The sequence below is a fragment of the Phocoena phocoena genome, chromosome 11, assembly GCF_963924675.1.
Source record: "Phocoena phocoena chromosome 11, mPhoPho1.1, whole genome shotgun sequence".
NCBI lineage: Eukaryota > Metazoa > Chordata > Mammalia > Artiodactyla > Phocoenidae > Phocoena > Phocoena phocoena.
Genome location: NC_089229.1, coordinates 73218610 through 73239366, shown reverse-complemented (window position 1 = coordinate 73239366; position 20757 = coordinate 73218610). Strand labels below are relative to the sequence as shown.

Genomic DNA, 20757 nt, shown 5'->3' with positions numbered 1-20757 from the left:
TCTCCCGTTGCGGAGCACAGGCTCCGGACGCGCAGGCTCAGCGGCCATGGCTCACGGGCCTAGCTGCTCCACGGCATGCGGGATCTTCCCGGACCGGGACACGAACCCGTGTCCCCTGCATCGGCAGGCGGACTCTCAACCACTGCACCACCAGGGAAGCCCCCTATCCTATTCTTAATTCAGTAACACTAATGGCAGTAAGATCTACCATTTATAAGATACCTGTTATGGGCTGGACAATGAATAAGGTACTTTATAAATGCTCTTGACAACATCTCCTGAGGCACTGCTTATATTTCTTTTGTATTTATATTAATATTTTTTACATTTTAGTATTTTAGTAATTATGGAGTTTTACAATCATGTGTACATTTAATTAGTAGTTTTTTCCTTTCCTTATAACGAATTATTAAACAACGTGTTTTAAAACCAATGATGCTTTAAAATCAAGGTACTCTAGCCTTATCCTTATTTCCCATATTTGGAAACTGAGACACACAGAGGATACAGAGATGAACAAAGTAAAGCATGGGCTTGGGAGTGTTACTGGGTTCAGGTTCATGGTTTGTCACTTTTAAAAATATGGGACTTAGGCAAATTACTTAACCTCTATACTCAAGTCCCATATATTTCTTATAAGCAGTTAACCTCATTGTTTTGAAAATACTTGCTTATTTGTCTGATACTGCAACAAAATCATGAACTTGTCAAGTGAAGGAAGTAGCCTTGCTCATCTCTATTCCCTCTGTGCTAGCCTGTAGACTCATGATAGGCATTGGATAAGCATCTTTTGAATGAAAGAAGTGATTGTTTTCTGTCACTGCCTATGTCACATTATTATAGCAAAAGCTTGAATATAACAGAAAATATTCCTTAGCACTTATTCCCCTCAGGAGATATGAGTAGCCAAAAAATTGGTTGCTGAGTGTTTAAACTGCTTAGACAGAGAAAAAAGATGGAGGAAAGAACTTTCTTAAGGACAAAACTACTTATTTTGTTTTGCCTGTTCCAGGAACAGAAAACGCAGGAAACAGTGGAAGACAGAACTTTCTCATACTCTGCCCACCTTCTCCTGGGGGTGGGAGACTGCAGATCCTTCCTGGAACACCAACATATGAAAAACAGCTGCAGTTTAAACATGGAAAAGCTAAATTCAGTCTCGTTGGGAAGTAGTTTTGATTAACTGCAGAAAGAAACACCCAACTTAACTACTATTATTAAAACCTGCAGCAGGGAACAGAGTGGGTACAAAGCTGCTTATTCAAAGAGGGGGAAGTATAGTTACATTTAAGCTGTAGTTCTCAGATTATTACTGATTTTTGGTTTTCATAATCCTTAGCTCTATTTTAACTTTATGATGAAAAATAATGAATAAGGTGAGCAGGGAATAAAAATTAAAAGTAAGTGAGTCTCAGTGAACTAAGGTTTAGCTATTTTTATTAAAGAATAACAAGACATTTAAGGGAACTAGCAGCTGCTTTGAATTATCCACTAGTTGGAACAAACTCATATCAGAATAATGAGATGTTGGTCTATTATACAAGGCTTATAAGCTATTTGTAGCTTCTTTCCCAACATAAGAATTTTTTCATAATTCACTTTAAACAGAATTCAAACACTAAAAGTCTGCCAGCAAAATCAAGGACTTCCTGTTTTGTCTTTAAAGTAAAATACAACTACTTTAAATAAAATTGTTAATGTCTTCATCATCCTTGTTCACACACTGCAGTCCAAACTGCAAAGGCTGGAGGACACATGCCAACTAAAATTGTTTCCTGAAAAAAATTAGGAATCATTGGCAAAAGTGACTTGGAAGAGTCTACAAATAGTATTACATCTGTCATACATTTTTTCTTTTCTAAATTTACAAATGAGGATGCGGTGGTTCTGTGACATTCGTGTCAAAAACATGAGGTCTACAAATTTAGAAACAGGTGAATATCTTTTGTGTTCCATGATTCTTGCCACACAGTGTATATGTACAAAATTGGTTCTCTAACCCAGAGCTTTCCATAAAGTGTATCAGTTATATATGTGCTATAGATAGATATTGATATCCTTGGGCCCTGGGGAAGAAGGCAGGGCCTAAGGTGGCCTAATCAGGGTGCCTTGTTTCAAACAGCAAACATCCTCCTCCAATGTGTATACCTGTGACAAGAATTTGTGTATAAGTGATTTTTTGTGTGTAAGGAGAAACCTGCAAAAGAGTGGGGGAAGCAGGATATAGAAGGGACAGAAGCTGAGCAGGTGGAAATTTCTTAGTGAAGTGCCAGACTCAGCTTGATTTTTCTGGGAACTCTGGAGCATAAAATACAGCTCAGATTTTGTCCCACCTTAAAGTAAGAAAGCTGAGCTTTCCTACTTCTGCAAAAGTCAGTCATTGGCTGTAGGCTGCCCCTGAGAGACACAATTTACCAAGCACCACTGGCTCTGGTAAGTGAGGGCAGTATGGGTAAAACAGCACAGTAGCTCAGGGGTAATCCTCTGAATAAATGTGCAGGGTGTGAGCCCTAAGAAGCAAGGCCCATAGACGTAGGAAGATGGGAACAGAACTATAAAAGAGATCTAAGGGTTTCAAGGTAGGACAACTAAAGTCTCTATTATATCCTCTGGTTGTAGTCTTGAGGAGTGGGGTCTGGCGGTACGCCCTCACTGTTCCCGTGGCAGCAAAAAATATGATGAGCAATATGTGGTCTCTAGTATTCAACTTTGTTGTATAGAGACATGCTACCCACCAGCATCAGATCACCTGGGAACGTGGACGGAAATGTAGAATCTCAGGCCTCAGGCTGTATTTACTTAATCAGAATCTGGGTTTCAACAAGATGCCTGGGTGATTTGTATCAACAATAAAGTTAGAGAAACACTAGTGTAGAACATGCTCAAATAAGTGCTTTGCCTCTTGGCCATATTCCAGCAGCAAGCTTCAGAGTTTCCTCCATAAATGAGAGATCCTGGAGCTGCTGGAGAATTTCATGTCCCAAGTGCCCAGCGAATATGGTGCACAGATAATATGTGCTGCATGACTGGCTGAAGTGCGATGTGAATTCAGGCAGGAGCTCCAGGTGGGTGACACTCCATGAGGCAGCCACAAATATTTGCCTTCTCATATATTGGCCCCTGTTGTGTATTTGCAGCTGGTGTGCCCATCTAGTAGCATCCATTCTCATTTACAAAATTCATGCACATTTTGCAAGTTCAAGATATTTCATTGTTTAAAAAGGTGTGAGGGGGAAAAAAATGTGAGGGAAAAGTTTGGAGTCTAAGTTCTTTTGAAGTATCCCCCAATTTTTCAACATGGCATTTATCAAAACAACTATTAGAATCTTGAAATGTAATTTCAACTGTTATATACTTTTGAACAGTTATAAAGTTGGTTTAAAATGTTTTATTTACTACTTGGGTGAATGAGGTTTTTTTGTCAGTGATGACTCAAGAAGATTATAAGATTATATCAGTGAGCCTTAGATTATGACTGGTGTAGCGTCATTGTGCTAGGCAGCCTCTAAGATGGCCCCCAGTGATCCTCACTTCCTGGTATTCACACCTTCATCTACTCCCCTTTTGTAGAGTGTGGGCTGGACTCATTGATTCACTACTAAAAAATAGAATGTGGCAAAAAGGATGAGACGTCATTTTTGAGATTACATTGCAAAAAGACTGGTTTGCATCTTTGCCATCCTCTCTTGCTTTCTTGTTTGCTTGCTCAGAGGGAAGTTGGCTGCCTTACTGTGAGCTGCTCAATGGAGAGGCCCACCTGGGTAAAAGATTGGCCTTACACTACACAAAGCAAAAATGGAATTCATTTGAAAAGAAAAAAGACCCTAAATGTCAAAATAAAAGATGGTCCAATGCAACAGGTGCAGCATTTAGAAGCAGGGGGATATGTGGCTGGATGGGGCTCTGATGTGAGTTCTGGGGAGCGCCCTAGCTCCAGCTGGGTTTGGTGCGTTCTGGAAGATAGGCTGAACTGGGGTGAAGTTGGCTGGGCTAAAACGCTCTGAGGTAGATAAGGTGTACTTTTTGTCATGTTACCCATTATCAGCATCTTTGTGAGAATTAACAGTCACAGCAATTGTAAATGGAGATAATTTAGTAAAAGGCAAAAGTACTGAATATCAGTGGGGAAATTAAGAGCAAATGGTGCCAAGGGCAGAACCACAGGCATTTGTCAAAGCAAGCTGCCAAATGCTCATCCTATTTCTCCAAGCTGAGCTTTATCTTTGGGGTCTTGTGTGATGGATCAGTAAGAGTTATTGCCACTTCAGTGAACACAATACATGGTGGAGGTGCCTTGAAATTTTAGGTTACTGGGATGATTGGAGGAAGATACCTTAAATATATGTTTACAAAATAGAAAAGGAAAGGAAAAGAAATTCTCTGGCAATCTTGTGAGAGGGAAGAAGGATAAACTGAGGTCCTAGGGCAGATACTAGAAGATGACTGTGGTGACAAGGACTTGGGGTCCTAGAAGGAAATGAAAAGAATGCCAGGAATTACTGAATGAGAAAGGGTATTAAAGTAAGATTAAGGAAAAGGACGGGAAGTGTGGGAATGGGTCATTGAGAACCAGGCAATACGTTGATAGCATCGTTCCCATTTATAAGTCATGAAAACTAGGATTATAGAAATTTAACAACTTGCCCGTGATGACATAGCATGTAAGTAGATTTGTGGGGCTGTGCCCCACAGTCCTGCAATCCTTGCAACTGGCCAGCAACGAGACCAAAGAAAAAACCTGGAGTCAATGACAGAGACATCGATGGTTTATTGGACAGGGAATCTTACAAGTGGGAGGCAAAGCTTCTGGAGTGACACCCCACGGTGTGGCTGATCACAGGCAGGACACGGCAGCAGTCTTCATTATTAGGGGAGGAGGAGGCTACCAGTTGTAGGGGGAATGACATCAGAAGGGCTCCCTGGTTACCATAAGGTTGAAGGAATGTGTCGCCTACAACTTTCTGGGTTAGCGACCGTCATGAGGGCTGACATTTCTCGTTGATAACTGAACATAATGGAGTCCTTCTGGTCCAAGAGATAGACCTATCATTAATTGGGGGTTGGGCTGATCACACCAGTAGTTACTGATTGAATGCTAAGGTTAGGAGGATATGCCAGTAAGGTGAAGGTGAAACAGAGCCTGGTTGGTCAGGGGATGTACGAAGAGCAAGAGAGCAGCTATCTTGTGGGTCCTGCTCATACAAGACCTCTCTCTGCTTTCTTCTAGTCTTTATCTATTTAAAATTCAATCATCCCTCAGTATCTGCAGGGGATTTGTTCTAGGACACCCACAAATACTAAAATCCATGGATGCTCAAGTCCCTTATATAAAATGGTGTAGTAGTTGCATATAACACCAAATCCTCCTGAGTACTTTAAACCATCTCTAGATTATTTATAATACCTAATACAATGTAAGTGTTGTGTAAATAGTTATAAATATAGTGTAAATGTTATGAAATTAGTTGCCAGTATTCTGCAAATTCAAGTTTTGATTTTTGGAATATTCTGGAATTTTTTTTTCAAATATTTTTGATATCTGGTTGGTTGAATCTATGGATGCAAAACTCAGGGATAAGGGCTGACTATATGTATCCAGTATTTACTGATTAATTTGCATTATCAATTTCTTATTTTATTATTATTACTACAACCAATAATAATAATAGTTAATATTTGTTGAGTCTTTGCTATAGTAAAGATGCCTTTCTTAATCCTTTACATATGTTATTTCAGTTACTTTTTATAACAATCTTATGAAATATGTATGACCATGGTTACATGGCTGGAAAGGGGGCTATGTAAAGTTCTCAACCTGAATGTGAGACTGTGAAACTTTGTCAGCTGCCTTCAGTGTTTGGCCTTGGTCTAGCTGTGTAACTTTGGCAAGTCATTCTGACTTTCAAATTTGCAGTTTCCTCATCTGTCAAATAAAGACAGATCAAAATCACATGGGGATTGGGAGATTGGGATTGACATATATACACTATTGATACTATATATAAAATAGATAACTAATGAGAACCTACTGTATAGCACAGGGAACTCAGTGCTCTGTGGTGATCTAAATGGGAAGAAAATCCAAAAAAGAGGGGATATATGTATAGGTATAGCTGATTCACTTTGCTGTACAGTAGAAACTAACACAGCATTGTAAAGCAACTATACTCCAATAAAAGTTTTTTTTAAATTACATGGGGGATTGTTTTGAACATTAAATGAGATAGTAAATGTGAAACTGCTTTGTAAATAATAATATGATATATAAATGTTTATTGTTCCCACTATTACCATGATTATTCTATGGTTGAATTAGGAAGAGGGAAACCTTTTTGATAAATTTGTAGTCAGAGAAGGCCTCTGACTATCATGATCAATGATGCTGATTTACAATCATGAGAGACATATCAGCCAGGCCTCTATTAGAGAAACAGAACCCTTGTGATTTATTATAGGGGTCTGACCTTATGCAATCATGGGACCTTGTTAAATAGGTTATGTAGGGTCTTCCCTGGTGGTCCAGTGGTTAAGACTCTGAGCTTCCACTGTAGGGGGCATGGTTTCAATCCCTCGTCAGGAAACTAAGGTCCTGCATACTGCAAGGCCAAAAGACAAAAGAAAAGCTAAAATCCATTGTGCAGGGAAAAAAGTAAAATGAGATGGGATGGAGAAAAGGAAAAAAAACATTTAAAAAAACTGTCTTAAAATAAAAAATAGGGCTTCCCTGGTGGCACAGTGGTTGAGAGTCCGCCTGCCGATGGGGGGGGGGGGGGGGGGCGGGTTCGTGCCCCGGTCCGGGAGGATCCCAGGGGCTGCAGACAGAAGTCACTGGGGTTGGTGATCAGGCAGAGTCTGGGAGAGCTAACTGAAACACAAGAAGATGAGGTGCAACCCATGAGGACAGACTGGAACCTACACTGGTCACTCACTAACAATTTCAAGCGGTAGTATGAGTCACCACAGCCGTACATGAACCTCGTACAGGATTTGGAGAAGCTGCAGGAGGAGATGTAGTAGGATCTGGGAGAGCTGCAGTTCTGGCTGCTGTCTTGTCCAACAAAGTGAGCCAACAGACCAGCTAGTGAGCTGCAACAGTGCTTGATCCAACACCTTTCAAATGTAAACATAGATGCTGGGTATTTCAGCCTTGTAAATCTCAGGCAGATTTCTCTATTGCCAAACCCTGACTCTGAAACATGCAGAAAAAGGAATTCTGGGAATTGTAGTTCCAATTTAGCTAAACTGACATAATACAAAGCTCCCACAATAGACTTATAGCAAAGGTAGAAAAATCAAATGCCAACAAGGGTCAAGTCATTAAAACTAATGGATGAACCAGGCTGGATTTAGAAAAGAAAGCACATGCTCCATCAAAAGGAAGCAGACTCTTTTTGGGGGCCGGGGCTCAGTAATTGATGTTTTTCTTGTTGGACCAAACGGGATTTGTGTCAGGTATGTAAGGCTGGTTCAACATTTGAAAATTAATTAATATAATCCAACCAAGACAAATAAAGGGAAAAAAAAAACATAAATACAGGCGGAAGAAGCATTTGACAAAATCCAGAGTGCACTCATGAGAAAAACTCTCAGTAAACTAGGAATAGAGAGGGACTTTCCTAACTTGATAAATACGATCTACAAAAAAACCAGTAGAGAAACTCAATGCTTTCCCACTAAGATTAAGCACAAGGCAAGGATGTCCTCCTTTATTATAACTTTTCAATATTGTGCTGCAAGTCCTTGCTAATGCAAAAAGGCAAGAAAAGGAAATAAAAGGTGTACAAATTGAGAACGAAGACATAAACCTGTCTTTGTTCACAGGTGACAGGATCTATGTAGAAAATCTTAAAAAGAGTTGACCCAAAACTCCTGTAACTAATAAGTGATTACAGCAAGGTTGCAGGATCCAAGGTTAATATACAAAAGGCAATTGCTTTCCTATATACCAATAATGAACAAGTGGAATAGGTTTAAAAAAAAACCGACACTATTTACATTAGCATTGCCAAAAATGTAATACTTCTGTATAAATCTAATAAAATATGTACAACCGCTATATGAGGAAAACTACAAAACCGTGATGAATGAAGTCAAAGAATAACTAAATAAATGGAGAGATATTGCATGTTCATGAATAGGAAGACTCGGTATTATCAAAATGTCAGTTCTTTCCGACTTAATCTATAGAAATTCAGTGCGATCCGAATCAAAATCCCAGCAAGTTATTTTATGGATATTGGCAAAGTGATTCTAAAGTCCATATGAAGAGGCAAGAGACCCAGAATAGCTATCACCTCATTGAAGGACAAAGTTGAAGGAATGACACTACCCAGCTTGAAGACTTATTATGAAGGTGCAGTAATCAAAGGGTGATATTGGTGAAAGAACAAACAGATCAATGGAACAGAATAAAGAGCCCCAAAATAGACCCACATAAATACAATCACCTGATCTTTGGCAGAAGAACAAAGACAATACAATGGAGGAAAGATAGTCTTTTCATCAAATAGTGCTGAAACAACTGGATGTCCATAGTAAAAAAAAAAAAAAAATCGAGACACACACTTTATATCCTTCATAAAAATTAACTCAAAATGAACCACAGACCTAAATGTAAAACACAAAACTGTAAAACTCCCAGAAGATAACATAGGAGAAAACCTAGATGACCTTGGGTATGGCAATGACTTTTAAAATATAACACCAAAGGCACACTCCATGAAAGAATTGATAAGCTAGACTTCATTAAAATAGAAAATTTCTGCTCTGTGAAAATCACTATCAAGATAATGAAAAGACAAGCCACAGAGTGGGAGAAAACTATATTTGTAAAAGACGCATCTTGTTAGGGTAAAGTGGCAACTTGCAAGCTTCTTACATGTGCAACTGGTGTAATTTATTTTGGTATGTAGTGTGAGGTACAGACTTTAGTTTTAAATGGGTGTGTAGTTTTCTAGACATCAATTTTAAAGATTATAACTTGACTTTATCACAATCAAACTTCCCAGACGTACTAAGAACTATTTGTGGATATTCTTTTGTTTAATTTGTACATGTGTTCATTCATGTAGTAATGCTACACACAATGTTTGAATTGTAGTGGCTTTATAGTTAAGTTATATAGCTGCCTAATTAACAGATACTCATAAAATTTAGGGCTTGTACCTGAGTGCCCCCAGGCTATGTTCTTCATTCAGACTCTTTACTATTCACTCAATATAAATTCAGAGCTGATATACATTAAAACTGAACTAAAGTGGCTACCATTTTTCAGTTTTCATCTATATTCCTAGATTTAAAATATGAGAAAGTAATAGAATGCAACATTTCTTAAAACCTCTAATGACTCACATTTTCTATCTCTAATTAAAACAGAATACCCTGTGGAATATCTTTGCATCATTTACCCGGTTTCATTAATTCTGGCTGCTGAAGTTAATTTAAATTCACTCTGGTAAAATGAGAGCTCAGTATAATGTTTTAGCATACTCAGTGAGACTTACAAATAGTCATCTGCTAGGTGGTAAACAGTAAACAGTCTTGTTTATTGCAAATAATCTTAGCCAATAAATGTTATTTATGCTCCATTTAAGAATAAAGATGTTAATCTGAGATCACAGAAGGATGTTTTTGTTAAAGCTAAAAGCAATTCGCTTTGATTAGTTGCAAATGCAAATATTACCCAACTTCTTTCTCCTTCTTTGATAGTTGTATAGAAATAAAACTAAATATAAGAATGTCAGCCAAACCCACTACAAATAAAACTGCACTACAGACCCACTATCTTCAGTGATTTCTACATGATTTCTATGCTCAAACCTTCATTCTATCCTCTCTTCCTAAACAGAATTTTTTTTTTTTGGTTTTCAGTAACTTTTATTACACAAGAGATTCATATTTTTTAGAGAGAAATCATATAATCAAATAATCCAAAAATAGATTAAAAAGCAGCCATAATTCCACCTCTCAGATATATTATCACTGTATCTATTTTATAGTATAGCTTTCTTATATTTTTAACATCTTTATTGCAGTGTAATTGATTTACAATGTTGTGTTAGTCTCTGCTGTATAACAGTGCATCAGCTATACATATGTATATATCCCCATATCCCCTCCTTTTTGCGTCTCCCTCCCACCCTCCGTATCCCACCCCTCTAGGTGGTCACAAAGCCCCGAGCTGATCTCCCTGTGCTATTTGGCTGCTTCCCACTAGCTATCTATTTTACATTTGGTAGTGTCTATATGTCCATGCCACTCTCTCACTTCGTCCCAATTTACCCTTCCCCCTCCCTATGTCCCTAAACAGAATTTTAAGAAGTTAGCCAAGATAAAATGAGAAACTGATTTAGACTTAGGTCCCAAATTTACAGCTTCAATGATTTAGGAAAATCCCTTGACAGCTATACTGAGCCTCAGTTTTCACATTTGTGAAAGGGTGAGGATTAAAATAACTGATACTTCTGGAAATGCCTGTCATTCTGATTGGATATTTTTAAAATATTAACTGAAGTTTAAATGTATAAATTATAAAAAGAAGATGACAGAAAGACCTATTATCATTTTATTACCCAGATAAACCCTGGTGGCCCACTGATAGGAGAAGGGGCTTCTCTAAGTTTTCTTCATCCTGATTTCTGGACACTCCCTTCTTTAATCTGCTTTTGGAGGCACCGGGTGACATTTTGGCAAGTTTATTCAATTTCTTTATGCCTTGATTTTAGGAAAGAAGAATAGTAGCTGTGCTGAGCTCTGCCAGGTCAGATAGAATTTTGGAGTATTCTTTCTCTCTCTTGTAGACAGCCACTGTCATTTGGTAAGCCATAAGCCTTCCTTTGCTTTGACCGTGGTTAGTGTGTTTGCTGGATTTCTAAAATATATTTTTAGTGTTTACTTGTTTAGATTGAAAAGATTGGGCTATATTTTTAAAAGTTTATCCCTCCATTTTGGAAGGCCTTTTAAGTTGTGATATTACGTGCAAGAGAGCTAACGGAATTCTGGACTCCATATTTTCGTTTTTACCTTTTTTTTTTTTTCTCTCAGACTTTGAACCAACAATGGCTAAGAATGAGAGGAACTCAGACCCGAATATTTTTTCCCTTGTCAAGCACAGAGAATATAGGAAAAAATGAAATTGGGAAATTGTATTGCTCGTCTTCCTTTCCTCCTTTTTGGTCAGTTACCTTAGTCGTCCACCTCACTTTGTATTTCTAGCCTGGCTTCAGAAAGACCTGAATTTGATGAACTAGACACTGTTGTAGTAGTAGATTGCTAGAAGGAACCAAGATCCAGACGACCTTAAATGGTGGCTTCATGAAATTATATTCAAGGATGGTCCAGCCAATTTCCTCACTTCCATTGTGAAAGTTCCCTATTCCTAAGAAAATGGACCTATGTCCGACTGACACAGAAGAGGGAGATTTATCCCAGTGCATTTATATATGTATATATATTAAAATTATGTATATATATATAAAATGCCTAATGCAAATACCTCAGATGTTCTATTTTGTGTTTTTTCTTTAATTTTACTAATAAAATTGTGACCATTTTTTTACTCAAAAGAGGAGAACCTTAAAAATTAATTAGAAACACATTCTCAGTAGTCTAAGGTTCAGAGTGACTTGGCAGAGAATATTGCTGAATGGTTAGATAACAGTGCTGGTAGGCTTGGCTATTGTAACACTTTACATTTGAGTTTCTCTTCCTTGAAATTACAAGAGCTATATGACTCAAGAGAAAGACTGATAATTAGGAATATTCTGCTTGCTTTTTATATAGCCCATTGAAGAACATTTTGATTAATTATTTGGAGGTCATAGGAAGGTACCTTCATGATCTAACTTTTGAACAAGTAGTGTTGCAACAAAAAGCCATGACTTAAAATTAAAAAGGAAATTTGAAATGACCTATTTCTTTTGGCACCTCAAGCCAGATATCTGTCAGTAAAATGAGTCACTTTTCAGTCAAATGGGTGGTCAGCAATATAAATTGGGAAGCTCAAAGACACCATTGCCAAACAGAGCATCTGCAGTGTTCACATCTATATTTGAGCATCTTTCATTTACCCAAGGGGTGCAGATGAGAAGGAGGAAGGCAGAGAAATGCACTTGCATAAAGCTTTTCAAGATGGATAGAACAGACAGCATTCCCAGAGGCAGGTCAAGTTCAACCCAAGAACAGCTCTCTCAGTGCTTTCACAACTGGTTAAAATACAAGATCAGTAGTAACTCAGCTCTCAAATCAGTGCTGAAATCAAGCAGAAGTTTGTTAATATTCATACGGTTAACATACATCAAATAGGATTACTGAATTTTCTGAATCTAAAAGTTCTCCACAGTGTTGACATTTCCTTATTGAACTCCCAGGATCGTTTGTTTTCAAAGGCTGTTGGGCTCAAGACGCATTTGGTTTTAAACAATCCTTCACAAAAAGTTCAACTTTCAGTCTAATATGATTGAAACCCAGCTTGAGTGTGTTTTATAATGCACTGAACTGGAAAGGCTATGGGCATTGAATTATTCAAAACATGGTAGGCGAAGGAGTGATATGTGGGGAGGAGTTGATCAAAGAAATCAGTGAGACTTGATATGTCTTGTTATCTCATTTACCTTTTAGAACTCTTCCAAATACTAGAGGAAAGAAATCAATAGCAATTTTCACCTGTCACGTTCCACACGTCAATTATTAATGAATGTCAAATTTGACCAGTTTTCTGTACCACCTGCTCTGCAATAATATTTGAGCCTTTATTAAAAATGTAAAATTGTCATTGAATTTCCAAATATGATTTGCCAGTGGCTAATTCAGCTTGTTTTATTAATAAGCAAGTTCTGATGAGTAATACTAATTTAATACACTAGCATGTAAGGTTAAAGTGTGAATTATTCCTGCCGAAGGTGATGAGATATGACTGCGATGTGGTGGTAGGGCACTCACCTTCCTGAACAAACCCTGCGAGCACACAGTTCTTGGGAGAAAGCAGAACTTCATACTGTAGCAAATCTGATATTATTTTGCATGTCTCCTGTAGCAGTGGAATGCACACACACAAACATCATGGGTGAAAAAAACACATGCGCACCTTAGATGCTTAATTTCTGAATATAGTTCTCCAGAAAGAAAAAGCTTTAGTGATGATTTGTATTTTTATAGTTTATTATTTTATCCATACTAAAACACTTCATGAAATCACTTCCTATTTTGTTGTCCACGGAATGCTTTCAATTTTGAGATGCTAAATACAAATGGAAATAATGATTATAGTCCTTGGCCATTAAAGACTAAGTTACAGAGAACCCGGTGACTGGAGGTCAGAGCTGCCACGGAATTATTCTCCACAGACCATTAGAATATCACTGTGTACCCACTTAAGGATAGAATGCTGCTATTGAGAAACTAGCTCTCTTTTATTTTTACTAAAAGGAGAGAACAGTAGGGGACCTTGGCTGCCTGAGTGTATGAGACTTTCTCTGTTTTGTACAATAAGCCAAAAACAATACATGAAATAGCCTCGGGTCTTTTGTCTTTTGTACCCAGCTCCTTCCTGTATTGCTCCTGATCAATTACACTTAAATCTACACTTAAATCAACAAGAGTTGCTTGAACATTTTGACAGTTATGCTCCCCATACCCTGAAGCATTTTTAAAGGGTTACTGAGATAAAGCTATTTCAAAAAATACTCCCTCCAAATTTTTTCAGGGTGGCATCAATGAAAGTAACTTAGAGGAAAAATACTCCACCTTGAGTTCGTGGCCTATCACTCTAAGGCCAGGCAAGCATAAACCTTCATAGCAAAACCTAAGTTTGCTCCAAGTTGAGAATTTGGTTTCCATGCTCTTATATAAAATGTATATGGAGAATTTAATTCCCTATAAGCCCTTTCCAAAGAGAGAATACAGTTCATCATTCATAAGAGATGATGAAAATTACAATTTTGTTGAATAGGTGGAATATATATTACATATAATATATATATTTATTTTTAATATATATATATAAAATATATAAAGTTACTATTCAGAGTCCTAAAAAATGGATTTTTCTTACCAAGAATGAACAGTAAGTTGATCTCTAAACAATAAAGCACCTGGTCATAAGAGAATCATAAAAAATATTTGATATCAGAATGAATTCACTGTTCAGGTGTAAAGAGGGAATAGCTTCAGTTTTCCTCCTTTGTGCACCCATTGCATCCTGGACAGAGGGAATTTTCTTGATTTTAATCTAAAGGAGAAATGTTCACTTTTGTTGAGATGGAAATTGACAACCTCAGTAGGCAGAGGCACTGTTTTTATTTGGCTGAATTCATTTCTAGTGATAATTCAAGGTGTAATAGGGTTTTCTATGCCACTCCAAAATCTGAAAATGATAAGCATCTCACCAGAGTTTCAGGATGGCCCATTACCTATTCTGCGGAAAGGATATTCAAAATACCATGCTTCATCAATGTCTTCTTTGACTTATTAATCAATGGACAACTACTGAGTTAAGACAGTGTCTTATCCTTGCTTCAAAAAAATAAAAACAAAAAAATCCCACAAACACAAAAAAACTGTTAATGATGAAAACTTATTATGCCAGGCCTTAGTATGGCCTGACTTGGAAATTTAGTTTCAGAGGCTTTTGTGAATATACCAAGGAAAGAGGACCTAGGTGTATCTTATTCCTACAGGCCGCCAAAAAATATTTGCTTAACGGAGAAAAAATTAATATAAGAGAGTATAGGAGAGAACCTGACAGATGCTTAACATTGTTGAGTGATAGCAATGCCCAAACTCATCTGTGATCAAACACTATGAAAGTATCCTCCTAAGGATAAACTTACTACAAATAAGAAGTGAAAATTCAATTATGGAGATACTTTCCGTTTCAGCTCTGATATGCAAAAAGCTTGGAAGTTGTCACTGTATCTTGTCCTTACAAGATAATGGGGTACAAAAAGAAAATCAATGACTTTTCTCAGACGTGATTAATAAAACATGTAACTATGAAAGAATTTTGAAACTGTAATTATGTATGTGTATATATGTGTCTCTGAAAAATCTGTGTCAAAGAAAACTGAGGGTATCAGTAGAAACTCATTTAACTTCTATCTCTTCTTACCTTTATTTCCTCCCAAACTTACCAGTATCCATCCAACTCGAAGGATACAAGTGATTTTTATATACTGTGCAAAGTTTTTTTCTTATTCATATGTCCATGTTTCCCCAATTCTCTAAATTATTATCTACATCTTCAGGATCTCCTTTATCGGTTCCTTCATTTCAACATATAAAATATAAGTCCTTCTCATTCTAAAAAATTCTTTTTTGCTAATTATTTTCTCTTTTCATCCAAACTCCTTCAGAGTAGCCTATTCCCACTGTCTTCACTAGCCCCGCCTGGCCCCCACAGGCAGCCCTACACCCCCAATTTATTGCCATCTGGCTTTTTGTCCACCACTTCACTGAACTGCTCTAAGGTCACTGGGGACCTAACTGCCCAAATCCAATGGACACTCACATTCTCTGAAGGATGACACTGTCATCTACTTCCTCCTTCTTGAAACTTTATCACCTCACTCCTTCCCAGAATTATTTCTCTGCTTATTACTTAAACGTTGTCAGTACTCACAATTCTCTGAAGTCTCATCCATTTTCATGATTTTAATGACTGCTGATATGTGCTGATGACATTCAAATTTTTATCTTTCCATGTCTTCACGTGCATGTCCAGTTATCTACCAGTCTGTCTCCTGAATTCTACAGGTGCTTTACAATTCAACATGTCCAGAACTAAAGTCTTTTTCCCAATTCAGTTCTTTATCCCCTATTTCCAAACTCAATAATACCACCACCCAACCTTAGTCACACAGATGGGGGTTCAGCCTCCACCTCCTACTTCTTCCTTACTTCCCAAGATCAAGTCTTGCTTGTAATTTCCTAAATAGAATTACAACTTATTTCCTCCCTTCAACTATACCTTATTTCAGACCCCTTTCTTCTTGCTATTACCTGGTCTAGAAGTTACCAAATTGCTGTTTGGTGGAACCAGTTGTTAAGACACTTCTGTTAAAAAAGGACTCTAGAGTCAAATAGCTTTGAGGATGGCTGTGTACCATACACCTGCTGTGACGATCCAGAATGAACACTAGCCTACAGCAGCTCCGAGAAGCTGTAAAGAAACCTGATTAACTTTACTTAAGCCAGGTTCTCCCTTCTGCCGGCCTATAAACCTTTCAGTAGGGACTGGAGAGGAGGTGGCAGCGTGAAAGTCCCACTTGAAAATAAAAAACACTGCTCCTCATAAGATTGGGGCATAAGTGTCTCCAGGCTTCTTCAAATTCCTCAACCATACTGACGTCAGTGGTCTAAAATGCCACCTGAACTTGTCCTTTCCATACTTAGCTGTTTTCTGAGGAAACCAGCTCCACGCACATGGGTGGTTAAGACCCGCTCTCCTCGTCCTCACGGCCTCCTTTAGGGGCACTTGCCACTGCCTGGTGACACTGCACTGATCCTCCAGAGCCTGTGCCTGTGGCTCCGTAACACACCCCTCACACACTCACAGCTCTGGACTTCCGCTGTCCTCTCTGCCTTGAGTGTCCTTTCCCTTCACCGGCTGACTCACCAGTTTTTCACGAGTCCTTTAAGACTTAGCTTAGGGACTGCCTCTTTCGATGACTTTTCTTTGCCTCACAGCTCCCCCTCTTCTTCCACAAACACTGACCAAACGCCCTGAATATGCCCGTCACAGCATGTCACGTGCAGGATGAGACATCTGCTGTGCCTCTTCCCCTCTCACCCCACTGCTGAAGGGCCTACACTAAATCTTGCTCATTGTTTCACTGCTCTAACACCCAATCCATGACTAATGAACTAACTAGTACTGTAGTAGCCCTCTTTGTAACAATCAGGCAGGAACTTCTAGAAGAAATCTGACACTCCAGCTGTTCTCTGCTCTCACCTTTCAGTCTGAACGAACTAAAGACTTATCTGTACATGTTTTACCAGGGAGACGTAATTTAATCCAGAGATGTGTCATCACATACTCTTACATACTCTGCCGTTTAAAAATTCTGCTCACGATGGGGGAAGGAGACAGGTGTGGTTTCTGACAGTCCCACTGTTTTGCAGTTCTAGTGCTCACTGCCTTCTCTCTCAGTGCATTCCTTAAACCCTTCCTCTCTTAACAAGGAAACAGGATAACAAAGTAATTAAGAGCCTGGGTTCTGCCTATCTGTGAAACAGAAACATAACCAAGGACATAAAGAATAAACTGGTGGTTACCAAGGGGGAGGGGGTGGGAGAGGGTTGGATTGGGAGTTTGGGATTAGCAGATGCAAACTGGTGTATATACAGGATGGATAAACAAAAAGGTCCTACATGGGACTTCCCTGGTGGTGCAGTGTTTAAGAATACACCTGCCAATGCAGGGGACACGGGTTCGAGCCCTGGTCCGGGAAGATCCCACATGCCAGAGAGCAACTAAGTCCGATGCCACAAGTATTTAAGTCCATAACTCAACTATTTAAGAGCCCGTGCTCTGCAACAAGAAAAGCCACCACAATGAGAAGCCTGCGCACCGCAACTAGAGAAAGCCTGCATGCAGCAACGAAGGCCCAACGCAGCCAAAAATTTAAAAATAAATACATTTATTTAAAAAAAAGTGGATGTATTTTAAAAAACCAAAAAGGTCCTACTGTAGAACACAGCGAACTATATATCCTGTGATAAACCGTAACGGAAAAGAATGTATATAAATGTGTAACTGAGTCACTTTCCTGTACAGCAGTAATTAACACAACACTGTAATTCAACTATACGTCAATAAAAAAATAAAATTTAAAAAAATTGCCATAAAAATAGTCACATAAGGGGGACTTCCCTGGTGGTCCAGGGTTAAGACTTCGCCTTCCAATGGAGGGGGTGAGGGTTCGATCCTTGGTGGGGGAGCTAAGATCCCACATGCCTTGCGGCCAAAAAACCAAAATATAAAACAGAAGCAATACTGTAACAAATGCAATAAACACTTAAAAAATGGTCGACATCAGAAAAAATCTTTAAAGAAAATATTCACATAAATCAGAAACAAATGAAACATAATAAAGTCCATACATTAAAAAAAAATAGAGCATGGGTTCGGGTCACATCGCAGCTTCCCACTTCCTTACAGCTGTGTAATTCTGGGCAACTCACAAAATGTCTCCTCAGACTCCTCATCTATAAACGGGGATGGTAACAGTTCCCTACCTCAGAGCGTTGCTGTAGTCCATAAACACAGTAAGTGCCTTGGTAAATGTTTGAGGCTCTCTGGTTATTGTGAATTAAAATACCTCAATGGCTTCTGGCCATATGATTTATAATAGTTTGATGTTTAACCAAATGGTAAAACTATTCCATTTATTATTCCCGTATCTTTTTAACCCTTACACCCTGCTTTGTTGCTTATGTTTTTTCCCAACACAGAGTGCTAGTTCCAGGAGAGCAAAGGCTTTATTTTGTTCACTGCTGAAAGCAATAGCACCCAGAAAAGTACTGTACATATGAAGCCCTCAGTAAACACTAGCTGAATGAATGGTGTAAAGTGTCACAAGGAAAAGTACACCAAAACTTTCATTATAATAAAAAAGTATAGGTAAATCTTTCTCTAATGGCTTCCAGTCAAGTAACTGAAACCACCATAAGCTATAATAAAAACATAAGTAATTTATTAAAAATTGAAGGCAAAAACATAATTTTAAATGATTTAGACCTATGTTAGGCGTGATAGAGTATGGATGCTTTCTTGAAATTCACAATCAGATCCAGGAGTATCACTTTCAGAATGTGAATGTTCTAGCAGATTTTTACTTTTAGTTGTCTTTTTTTTTTTTTTTTTTTTTTTTTTTTTAGCGATACGCGGGCCTCTCACTGTCGTGGCCTCTCCCGTTGCGGAGCACAGCCTCTGGACACACAGGCTCAGCGGCCATGGCTGACGGGCCCAGCCGCTCCGTGGCATGTGGGATCTTCCCAGACCGGGGCACGAACCCGTGTCCCCTGCATCGGCAGGCGGACTCTCAACCACTGCGCCACCAGGGAAGCCCTACTTTTAGTTGTCTTTGATGAAACAGTCACTATTCTACTCTCTTTAACAGAAATGTGTTTTTTTGAAGACTCACTTTTAATTGGTTTATTAACCAAAGAATTATTTTGCCCAATTCCTTTGCTTTTATGCTTTACAGGTGAGTCAGAGCAGGAATGCAGGTCCTTCCCAGGTTGTTTCCTAGCAGAGAATTTTTTGGTATATTCACCTGCTTTGCTCATTTTCTCTGAAGAAGACCTGCTATTTCTAGATAATTCCTCTTTTTTTCTTTGACTTCCAGTTCCAGAAATGATGTCTGCTGAGGGGAGAACATGTTCTAGCAATGAACTCTTCAAAAGACTCCTGCCGCTGCTCTGTGACTGGGACCCCCAGGTTGTCTTTGGAAGTTTCTAAGGCCTCCTGAGTAGACACTGGGACATGGAAGGAGTCGAGAGGCAAAGGAATCCTAGCATCACCTGTAATTTTTTGAAACTGGACGGAAAAACAAAAGACAAGACAAAAATTCAGTGATGAACAAAGCCAACCATTAAAAAGTAGAGTTCAAAACTTCAGTGTTACTCTGTGACCTTATTATTAACACAGTCAATATTCAGAAGATTTCAGAGCCGGTTTTTTTCTAATTGTATCTTGCCAAGTGATTCTCAGCTTAACGTAGCTATATCCAAGGCTATGTCCGCTACATTTTCAGACTTTAGTGACTGGGGTAGTTATTACCCATTTCCTTTCCCTCACTAAAAATAAAACCCTATTCTGTAAGATAATTAATTTCTTTCCTATCCTCCAGGCACATGCAAACAGTATATAGTTTGTGACCAAACCGTGTTCTCAAGCTGTCAGTTCCCAAGACCAGTCTGAGATTGGTTGATGGGGGCTCCAAGTAAGGCTAGAGGAAAAGCTGACAGGTTTTCCCCTCCCATTCCCATAACCAGTGATTCACTGTAATATGTTACCTATTAGCTATGTCTGGATTACTTATTTAAAAATTATATCAGTATGTGTACCTTCATTAGTGTTCCTTCATTGTAAGCTGACTGCATACAAATAGAAACCTAGATAAAATATGAATAGAATAGACATTTATACAATTTAAAATCTGGAATATTTTCTCTAATGTTTTCTTTCTTCATTAAGGATAGTTTGCTTTAACTCATAAATTTTCTAAAGAACTTCCAGCCTCCTTATTTACAATAATACAGTATCATGAAATGGGCACACATTTACTAATCTCAGATTTGGAAAGGATTCCAGAATCTTATAGGTTCTGAGCATGTGAACTATTAGAGACTGATCATTATTGTTTTCTCCCTGACTTGGTCATTTCCTTTTTGCTAATCACTCTTAGAATCATTAAGTGCTGTTCTGTCCACTTACTTGGATATTTTTCATTTGTCCTGGGGCACCCTGTTTTGATTCTGACTTTTCTTCTTCAAGTGCCTTCTTTTCTTCTTTACGTGGACTACTAACAGTAGAATTCATCTGGGGACGACCTAGTAAATGAAAACCTGACTGATCTACACCAGCCATTGTGGCCAGCTGCCCAAGCCTGGACCAGAGGAGGAAAGGAGAAAAGACAAAGGTTATTATAATCACATAAGAGCAGTTTAGATTTCCCCAGACCTACAATCATGAAATACTTCTAAAATCTTAAAAGCCAACATCCTACGCCAGACTACAAGCCTCTCTCTCCCCCA

At 38.4% G+C, this 20757-nt stretch overlaps 1 protein-coding gene across 1 annotated transcript in view; it reads right to left on the bottom strand.

The window, feature by feature from the left end:
- The window catches only part of LOC136131409 (centrosomal protein of 78 kDa-like), a 97462-nt gene that overhangs the window by 58091 nt on the left and 18614 nt on the right, over nucleotides 1–20757 (bottom strand). The window contains 4 exon segments of the mRNA XM_065888184.1: nucleotides 19204–19371; nucleotides 19373–19537; nucleotides 20068–20115; nucleotides 20438–20609. Coding sequence (XP_065744256.1) covers nucleotides 19204–19371; nucleotides 19373–19537; nucleotides 20068–20115; nucleotides 20438–20609 — 553 coding nt within the window.